Raw genomic sequence first — 10336 nt, 5'->3', positions numbered from 1 at the left:
TGTATGAACAGAGTTGCCAGGAAGTCGAACACGCTGGTTCAGCATTTCAGTGTCGGGGCATTCAAAGAGACTTGTCTAAATGTCTCCAGTTAGAAACCAAACCCACCACTGACAAACCCCACACATACAGGTAGCGTTGTGCTTCGGCTGTGCACAGGGTTGTGTTCTCTCGGGAGGTTGAGAGGGAGCAGAATTCCAGCTGGCGTTTAAACGTGTTATTGTACGGTGTTTGTAGTGGCAGGCTGAAGAACAGGAAGTGCAGAAAAGCTTCGTGTCCCTTGCTGACAGTAGTGCAACTGCAGCACGCTGCGTGGTGCCGAGCAGCCGTTGTGCTGCTGCGTGAGCTGTCTGGAAAACGGCTAAACCTGGCTTTGTCAGATAGGTGTGTCCCTAGGAACCGACTGAAAGTGTCTCTTCTTTAACGTCAGCTTCGTGTTTTTCTTGTAAGTGGAGATTCCATGGGCTTCTGTGTTGATCTTCTGCGTTTCTGTCTCAAGGGTCCGGTGGTTATGACCGCTTTCGCCTCGCTGCCCTCGCCTGGTGAGTCGTGACCCTTCCCCAATCACGGCGGAATCCGTCAAGCCCACGTTCTGCAGGGTTGTCATCTACCTACAGAAGGAGATGTCGGGGGACACGTGTCTAACCACCACCCTTTGTCCGGCTGCAGGGCCCAAGCCCAAAGCTTGCAGCTTCAAAGGGGGCAGCCTTGGTAACAAGTATGTGCGGCTAAACGTGGGGGGCTCTTTGTACTACACCACAGTGCAAGTACTGACCAGGCACGACACGATGCTTAAGGCCATGTTCAGCGGCAGAATGGAAGTGCTCACAGACAAGGAAGGTAAGGGGGCGTCTTTTGTTGAGAATTTTGTAAAATAACTGGGGTTTGGTGGTGGTGTTTTAAATATCCGCAGCATAATATTTTTTTAGATATATTCCAAAAATAGCTCGGAACATGAAGCAGCTAATTCCCATTGGCGCTAACGATCCCCTGCGCTTTGTAAAAATGTGTTCTTTTGTTACTAAAATTGACTGGCGGAAGGACCAGTTCTCCGTCCCACGATCACAGCTGGCATGTGGATTGTTGATGTCGTCGTGAAGGCTGAACAGACAGTACGTGGGTTGTCATCTCCGTGGTGTCGTGTAGCGGCATCGTTCGAAATGCGTGTGTGGGGAGGGACGTTCAGTTTTCATCCTCAAAACTCAGCATAGCCTTGCTGGCTACGTTGAGATTTTTCTTTTTCCTCCCGGTAACGTGTTCCACGTGTGGCTTGCAGTGCTGTGGGCCAGTGCTTATTTACAAGGCTTATTTACAACAGTGTGTGTACTTAAACCATTCAGGGTAGATTTTGGGTCCCGTTCAACCCAAGTTCCCCTTTGGTAGGCTGCATCTCGTGGAGTTTCACATACAGCTGCGTCCGTTTAGTGCAGCAGTTTTGTCTAAGAGCCTCAGCCCGAATGGAGGACAAGGTTCCTGTTCTGACAGCTACAGCTGGAGAATCTAGCCGTGGTTTAGTCTACTTTCCTGTGTTGTTTTCTCTGCCTAGGTCCCAAAATAACACTTTTTGCCTGCCTTCCACATCATGGAAGAGGGTTTGGCACTGTACGAAGCCCTCTGCCTCTGTGTGTCCTGCATGGCTATTGTTTGCCAGCAAGTCAGACATCCTGTTTCCTAGTAAATGTGACTTCAGGGGTGTTTTAAAATTGCAAGAACTCTCTGTCTGCTACTGTTTCCTGTGCTACATCCCCTCTCCACTGCCACCTGATCTGTTTCTGTCTTCTTTGCTCCTCTTTGGAGACTAGAACAACCTGTTTCCCATGCAGGGTTTTCTGGGCTAGTCTGCCTTTTAGTGTCTTCAGAACCCTTCTCAAACTCTGAGCAACAGCAGATGATGTGCTTGGAAAACTTCTAAATCCTTCTCATTAGGCCATTGATCTTAGTCCAAATCTACTTTTTGCAAACATTTGTTAATTCTCTCTTCTAGTCTTTCCTTGGCTTTCCTAGTGAGAAGTTTCCGGTCGCCCAGCCTAACACCGTAGCAGCAGTTAGTACATTTATTCCCACACAGATACGGCACAACCCCATTCTGCAGGAAGTGTGACGAGCCTCTAGATCAAAGAAGCAACCCACCTAAAGCTGCTTTTTTTTAGGGTGAATGGCTTGAACAGTCAATTAAATAGATGTAAACTGGTGGCTCCCTATAGCAGCTAAAAAGCTCTGTTCCTTTAATCAGAACCTAATACCGAAAAGACAAAGCACAGATGATAATTTGGGTCAGACAGCCCACTGACTGGCCAGTGCATACAGTGCAGTTGGGCTCCTGCAGCAATTTTAGTGCCTTGTGATAGGAAGCCAAGTACTTTTAGCTCCAGGCTTTTCTTTGGGGGTGCTGGAAAGCAGTGAGAACATACGGGAGGTACTGGAGGAGCGGCTCCACTGTCAGCTTCTGGTCTGTAAGCACATACAGTTTGCTCAGAGTCAGTAAAGACTTCCACCGCACGAAATGGGAATAGTATCATGTGCAGTTTCAGGAAACATTAGGCTTATTTAACCTCTCTGCAGAGCTTTATCTTCCCCCACTAAGTGTTAAGGTGATTGAGATGATGCGATGGTTATTTTTCAGGCTGGATCCTTATTGACCGTTGTGGGAAGCACTTCGGAACAATTTTAAACTATCTCCGAGATGACACGATTGCACTTCCAAAACACAGGCAGGAGATCAAAGAGTTGATGGCAGAAGCCAAATATTATCTCATTCAGGGCTTAGTGGACATGTGCCAGGCAGCCCTGCAGGTAAGAAATAGGAGTAGCCTGGGAAGTTGTTGTGGGTGTTTTGCTTATAAAATTTGCTGAAGACAGCTTGAGAGTATTTCATGGCCTTAGAGGGGGCATCGAGCCTCAGATGTGCAGGGCAGCCTGGAAGGAAGATGAAACAGCAGTCAGGTAAGTTGTAAGACCTTAGCCAGCACGTTTATCAAAGCCGTAGTTATCCTTGCTCTGTAGGAACGCCTGGGATTCTGCTGTGCTTTGAATAAGGCAGGAAATCTAGTTTATGATCTCCCTGGAAATGTTTCCAGACCCATGCGCTGTCACGGCGCAGCCCTCTAGGCCTCACGTGCCTGTGCTCTGGAGGTGTTGGCATTACCAAGGGAGCAATTGCTTTGTTAGAAGGGAAAGGCTCTCCCCTGGTTAGAGTATATGAATCCAGAAAGTGCACGGTTCGAGTTCCTGTCACTTCAGAGATGCCGTTTCCCTTTGTGCTTCCATGCAGTTGTCCAGCTGCCCACCTCAGAATGCAGGTAGCCACACTTTTCTACCACTCAGGGATGTCAGGAGGATGAATACAGTAGAAACTCTATTTGTCATTTAAATGGAGGGACTGGTTCTTTTCTGTCTCTGGGTTTTTTTTAAATTTTATTGATGAAATAGATAGTGAATAAGTTCCTCTTGTGTGAAGTTAAATAAAAGCCAGAATGAAAGGGAAACTGATGGACTAAACGCGATTGTTTTGAGTGAATGTTTAAAAAGACCTTATGGCATTTGTTTAAATTTCCCCCGAGTTACGAACTTCTCATTAGATAATATTTATAGGCAGAATGGGTTTGAATCTTCAAAAACGTGGCAGCTTTTTTCCAAGTTTGAATTTTAATGGGGAAAAAGCCCTGCGTGGTAAGCACTGCTTCCTTTAAGGACTTTTCTTTGTATCAGTTCACCTCTACCCTGTGCAAATAGGTAAGCCCAGAGTAGCTTTACGCACTTCACTAGTCCCTCTGAGTTCAGCCGATTGAAATCAGCTTGTTCTGCAAACTTTTTAATAAGGTTAGCCCAGATGGAATATATATAGCTTGTTATTAGTCTTAAGATTGTGAAATGGCTGGTTCTTGCAGTACAAAGCTTAGTAATTAATAAATGCCTCACATACTAGGTTCAATATGCTTCTATTTGCAGAAAGAAAGGCAAAGCCATGCAGGCAATTTTCTCTCTGGTTTGGAATTTAAAACCTTTCTTCTCAAAACAGAATGTTCTAAGGCTTTCCTGCTAGCTATTGAGCTTCCCTTAATTTGCTGCGTGAGGAATAGGGAGTCTCAGGCTGTCCTACCCGCTCGTGACTGTTGTGTCACGAGGGCTGAAGTCCGTCCTGGTGACGTGCTGTTCTCACCAAACGTTCTGTTCGTGGTGGCTGATGCTCTCATACACTGCAGTGTTTGGAGTTGATTAAAACCAGTGCAAACTACTGCTATCTTTTCCTTCAAAAAAGGGTGGAATAATAAACCCACTTAAACCAAATCAGGCTTGAGCTGAGAGTCCTTGCTATAGCTAAGGAGGACATCCACCTGCATCCCAATATTTCAGTTACTGGTGCCTTCTGGGGATCAGAAATCTCTCTGCTGGGTTTCTGGGTTGCAGATCAAGGTAACGCTGTGGTTACTATAGCAACGCAGAGCTTTGCATCATAGGATTTGAGGATATGGCGGGAGGGGTTGTTGGAGAAGACAGCAGCAGCAGATGTTAGTTTTAGCATTTCTCTCTCTTGAGGTTATTTCCTCTCTTCTTTCTTTAAAACAGGACAAGAAAGACTTGTATGAACCTGTCTGTAGCATCCCTATTATCACATCTCCAAAGGAAGAAGAGAGGCTGATCGAATCATCAATGAAAGTAACTGCTTTTCCACAACTACTCTGAGAAACCGATTTTTTGCTAAATGTATTCAAACACAGAACTTACCTTTTCTGATTTTTTCTTTCTCTCCCAATAGCCCGTTGTTAAGCTGCTCTATAACAGAAGCAACAACAAATATTCCTACACCAGGTATGTCGGCCTTTTCCCCCCTGTAATGGGGAAGTTTCCCTTTGATGGTGGGAATGGGGCAAGGTGCGGCACAACGTCAGTTGGGCTTTTTTTTGTGTGGTGGGTTGGGGTTTTTTTCTTACCACAATCCTCTTCCATGGATCTGCGTGCAGTTATTTTTGACTGATGTGAATCTAAATGTCGGGAGAGCATGAGATCTCATGTACAGCTCAGCTGTGTGAGAAAGATGAACAGAAGCAAGGGACAAGAGTTCAGAATCACGAGGCTGTTAATACTGGCTGAAACTAGATGTAAGCAGATGCTTTAGTTACCGGTTTGTGTTGCGTCACCTCATTGATGCAAATCCAGTGCAGCCATGATCCATACCTCATCAGTTTAGCTTTGCTTTTGCGTCTGGATGTACCTCTGCCAGCACTTTTTTACTCTGACCTACAGAAATTCTTGATGTTCCAGTGCCTCTAAATGAACAAATTGCTTGGTTACGAAGGAAAGTATCTGCTCTGCTCAGGAACAACCCAGATGAGGCCTGGGCAAGAATTTACTGGCTTTCCTCCTTTATGAAGTACCATTATGTATTTAGTTTTATGCTGTAACTACCATGGTCCTTTTTTTTATGGTGCTATCAGAATGGCTTTGGGTTTTCCCAAAGCAGTCATTGAAGCGCTGTGAGCAATCTCTTATGCTATGCAGAACCCTCAGTTTCAGCCTTTTCGGGCTGGGATGCAATCTTGGAAGCTTTTTTCTCTGGACAAACTGGTTATCTATCTGTCAGAGAGATGGATTCTAACAATCATGGTGTTTCAGGTAGTCAGGAAATGCTACCTGTGGGAGTGCTGAAGAGCAGCCTGGTTTTCAGCAGACCGCATTCTTTATGTGCCAGTGTCTTGCACTCCTCCCTGGGTTAGCGTTAGCTTACAGCAGCGATGCTAAAGCAAGCACAGAACAGCAGATTAGTCACCGCAGGTCTGGAAATGTAAATGTGCTAGTAATGAGAGCAGCAGAATCCTAGATACCAGGAGGCGCTGGTATCTCAACTAGCTGTAGGGTTCTAATTATTCCTTGCGCATGAATCTGCATGCCTTGATGGTGTTTAAAAGAGGCATCTTTATTTAAAATTCCACACTGGCTGCTAGCAAGCAAAGATTTTTTTTTTTCCTTCTGGTCTTCCTAATTGACAGTAAAAAAGGACCTTTCTCAGTTAGGTTGTCAGTGTGGTCTGTTAATGAAGACTTACACATTCTTTTCCCAGCTCTCCACATGATAGAACCTGGGACTTGTCACTGCCTGAATCCCAGATTGGATTTATTAAATTATTCCTGAGAGCTGAAGATTTTGTCTGGTTGCACATCATGCTTTTTTTGATTTATATCTGAACAGACATACTTCTTGGATCGAGTATTTTGTGTAAAGCCCAGTCCCCTGTTCTTCTTAGCAGTGTCTTGATTCACAAGTATTTCACAGCCTTCCTGGACCACTCGCAGAAGATACTGCATGTAAAAGTATGATGTCATGTCTCGGGGGGATTCTGGGCAGCAAGGTGTGAACCTTGAGCTTCTGGGCCCAGAGAGTAAGGAATTGTAATGTTAAAGCTAGCAAGGTTGGCTTTGTTGACGAGGCAAGAATATATTCCCTAATTTCCACATATTCACACGTAATTTCCCAGCCACCTATAAAAAGGGAGAAAAGGGGCACAGAATACTGACTTTAGGTACAGCTGCATTCGAGCTAACATTGGAGGAGTAGGGCTTTTGGGTTTGGTTTGGGTTTGGTTTTTCTTTTTTAACAATCAAATTGGACATTGATTGCCTATGATGTTGTGAAAGTAAAATGTTTTACATTTTAAGCACAGCTTTCTGATAGCTTTACTTGATTTTAAAGCTATATTGCTATCTAGGTTACTTTTCTCTTGAAGAGTAGTTACGATCCTACATTGCATTAGCGGTCAGTAGAACTTAGCTTCCTAAATAATGTGTTTATCCTAGAAATCTGCATGCAGCGTTGCTAGCTCGTGCAGAACACCTTACTTTTTAGTTGGCCTGCTGACATGCATTGATCTTCAGACCGTTGCTGTTACTGAGCTAAAGGGGACTGCGGTTAGCATGTGATTTAATAGTCTTGAGCGCCAGTCAAGAGAGTTGTAGGTAGTTGATGTAATGGTTTGGGAAACTGTGCTGCTGTTAATTATGTAGCTTGACCTCTAAAGGCTGGTGTGTTTGCTCATGGGGATTAGAGCATCTATTTGGATCTGCAAGTGGCTGTTGTCCTCTCTTCCCTTGGCAGCGTATGGCAGTGAGTCACAATTATCTGTGTTCTGCAGTTAGATCAATGCTTAGAACCGGGGGAATAGGCATATAAATTCTGTAGAGATGGCCAGCTGAAAAGCCACAAAAACCTTATTCCTTCTTCTGTTGCTGTGTTTCAGTAACTCAGATGACAACTTGCTGAAGAACATAGAGCTGTTTGACAAACTCTCTCTCCGATTCAACGGCAGAGTTCTTTTCATTAAGGATGTTATCGGGGATGAAATCTGCTGCTGGTCTTTCTACGGACAGGGTCGGAAACTTGCTGAAGTCTGTTGCACCTCTATAGTCTATGCTACAGAGAAGAAGCAGACCAAGGTAATGGCGTTTTATCCACGTGCCACTTCCGGTTTTAAAAAAATCAGGTTGCTGAGACATTGCAGAAAGGTACAGATTTTGTCTAACTTAACCCAAATTTGTAGGGGCAGGCAGTGTCGCTGACGGGGAAAGCTTTGATACCAACGCTCCTGAACGCTGCCTGAAATTGATGGGCAGTGACATCGAAAGCACTGGGTGGCTCCCTGCTTCGGGGGCTGCAGGATGAGCCCATGTCTTGGCAGAAGATGCTGCCTACTAGGTAGAGTTGGGAGAAGACTGAATGTGGTAGCAGGTTTGAGGAAGGAAAGACTGCGAATGGCAGTTCTGAAAGCACGCGCGGATTAGCACTAGTCTCTTGAAGTGATGGACTTTGTGTCCCTAAGGCATGTAAATGCCTTTAAATTCTTCTCTAATTAAATGAAGTAAAGATCTAAATCTGCTTGTAATTATACCTACAGAAGTTTACTTCATCGCAGCTACTTTGTACTGTGTCTGACTTGCACTGAGGTAATCACTGTATGTAATTGGACTAAATGGTCGTGTCTGGGGGTATAAATACCTCAAGAGTGTTGGAAAATATGTGACAAAAAGAAGACCGAAACTGATCTGCCCCAACCTGTGCAAACGAAATGGCTGGGATGAAATTAATGGAATGGAAACTTGAGCTCAAACACTGTTCTCAAACGTTGTATTTTTATTATCATTGTGCTTTTATGTGCAAAAGTGTAGACTATCTGTTTAAAAAAAAAGTGCAGATTTCCAATAGTCAACTCTCTTGATTTCCCCATATTTCCAGCGATTCTTCTTATAGTCTTCCCACCTCTGCTGTTGCAGAAGTGACTTGCTCCAAGCACAGTATATCCTAAAGGATAGGATTACATGTTAAGTGTTACATGCATGAAAAGAGTGTTACATGCATGAACTTCCCACCTCTGCTGTTGCAGAAGTGACTTGCTCCAAGCACAGTATATCCTAAAGGATAGGATATACTGTGTTATATGCATGAAAATGGGATAGTGATCAGCATGATAAATCTACAGCCTTTCCCTAACTTCAGGAGTTAACTTCTGACTGGCAGTGGTGCAGGTATGGTGACCAGGGTGCATGTTAGCACTTAAGAATCAGAAATACTGCGTTCCGTTCTAGAACAGTCTGAGAGGTGAGGTAAACGATCTGGTGGTGGACGTAATCCTCTACTGGGAATTAGGCTGCTTTGCTCATCTTTCTCATTTACAGTTGTTTCAGTCTCTTTCTAATGTACGTTTTGTATAGCTGGAGTATCTTTTACCCATGGGCACGTGTTCCAGGCCTGCTGGCCTGTATAGATCAGGAAAAAGAACATGTGCTGTTTTTTGTAGGTTGAATTCCCCGAGGCACGAATTTATGAGGAAACACTAAATGTCTTACTGTATGAAACACCACGGGTTCCTGATAACTCCCTACTGGAAGCAACAAGCAGGAGCCGAAGCCAGGCGTCGCACAGTGAGGACGATGAGGGCTTTGAACTTCGTGACCGAGTGCGCCGGATCCATGTGAAGAGATACAGCACCTACGACGACCGTCAGCTGGGCCACTAGCACACCCGTCGAGGAGAAGGGGTTTGGTGTCAAGGCTGGTGGCGGTATTTGAGGGAGATCAGGAGGCGGGGAGGGATCAGTTGGACTCTGTGGATTGATCTTTGACCTCTTTGCTCCCTAGAGAAGCAAGTGGGCATTTGTGCGCACAAAGCAACACTAAAGGACAAGGGCTTTGAGAGCTTCAGATGTTCATTTTGCACCACGTGCTTTAAACACAGACTGGCCCCCTCTGCACGTGAGGATGGGATTCGGAACGCCGCTTCTCACAGTTGTGGTTGCTCTTTCCTATCTAATGACTTGCCAGTTTTCTTACTTCTGTGAGAAGTACTGCTTTTCTGGAATGAGGTGGCGTGATTTGAACATCTCTTTCCAGATACCTGCCCTGTTAGGGTTTTGTATAATGGGAATTCCAGTTTTTAAATCAAGACACTGAAGAGGGGGTGGAGAGAACTTGAACATGACCACTCTTAGCAAACACTACATGTGGTAACCCTCGGAGGAAATGGTTGGCTACCCAGTAGTCAGATGCACTGCACATGTGATTTCTCCCACCTCTTTCCCCGGGACGCACAAAGGTTTGTGTTCCAAGAGAGCTGTCTTTAAAGCTCATTAATTCCCAGGCAAGCTCTTCTGAAGGGGTAAGAGCCAAGTTGTTAGAAAACCTCCCTTTGTGAAAAATGAGAAAGCTTTGAAAATTTAAATGTATATATAGTGACTTGTCTGGGGAGATGGAGAAATGGGTTTGGTGAAGGAAGACACTTCAATAAGAAAACCTCAGGAACAGATTGTGGCAGGGTTGCCACTGCTGAGGCTTGTGAGAGTGTAATCCTGTTTATATAAACAAAGGCAGTCTGGCAAATTAGTTTTACATTTGTTTTCCTCCTGCACCCAAAAGTGCTGTTTAATGTTACGTTTCTCAAGGAGCAGCAGCAGAATTGCAGTGACTGAGAAGTACAGACGAAACAACGCTTTATAAAGCTAGATAACTCGCCCTCCAGCGTGTGAACATTCAAGTTTTGTGTTCTGAATCCCTTCCAGAGCACAGAAGTTGAATAGTCATAAAAGTCTTGTTCTAGCATCAAACTGCAGGAGGCATTGGATGTGATAGCTTATCCTGAATTTTAAACAGAAATAATCACTTTCATTCGGAGTGCTTGGTTGGGTGCTAACTGTAAAGGGCCTTTCAGAAGGTTGGAGTCGAGGCTTCCCTGCAGATTGGGTCTCTGGAAACTGTGTCAAGTTTAGTATGAAAAGCTGTTACATTTGTGTTGTTTAACTCTGGCCACAAAATACCACAAAGCTCTCACTCCACCCCCAACTCTTCCTCCAGCAGA

At 44.7% G+C, this 10336-nt stretch overlaps 1 protein-coding gene across 1 annotated transcript; it reads left to right on the top strand.

Moving 5' to 3' along the window:
- The first annotated feature begins 546 nt into the window (after positions 1-546).
- TNFAIP1 (tumor necrosis factor, alpha-induced protein 1 (endothelial)) lies at positions 547-9039 on the top strand. The gene is made up of 6 exons (XM_010152219.1): positions 547-838; positions 2622-2791; positions 4565-4654; positions 4755-4807; positions 7230-7425; positions 8784-9039. Exons 1-6 carry the CDS (start codon positions 622-624, stop codon positions 9000-9002), a joined length of 945 nt encoding a protein of 314 aa, XP_010150521.1. The 5' UTR covers positions 547-621; the 3' UTR covers positions 9003-9039.
- Positions 9040-10336: the final 1297 nt, after the last annotated feature.

Source organism: Eurypyga helias, unplaced genomic scaffold (assembly GCF_000690775.1).
Source record: "Eurypyga helias isolate BGI_N326 unplaced genomic scaffold, ASM69077v1 scaffold10605, whole genome shotgun sequence".
Classification (NCBI taxonomy): Eukaryota; Metazoa; Chordata; class Aves; order Eurypygiformes; family Eurypygidae; genus Eurypyga; species Eurypyga helias.
The sequence above is the reverse complement of the archived record's forward strand: the minus strand, read 5'-3'. Positions and strand labels throughout refer to the sequence as shown.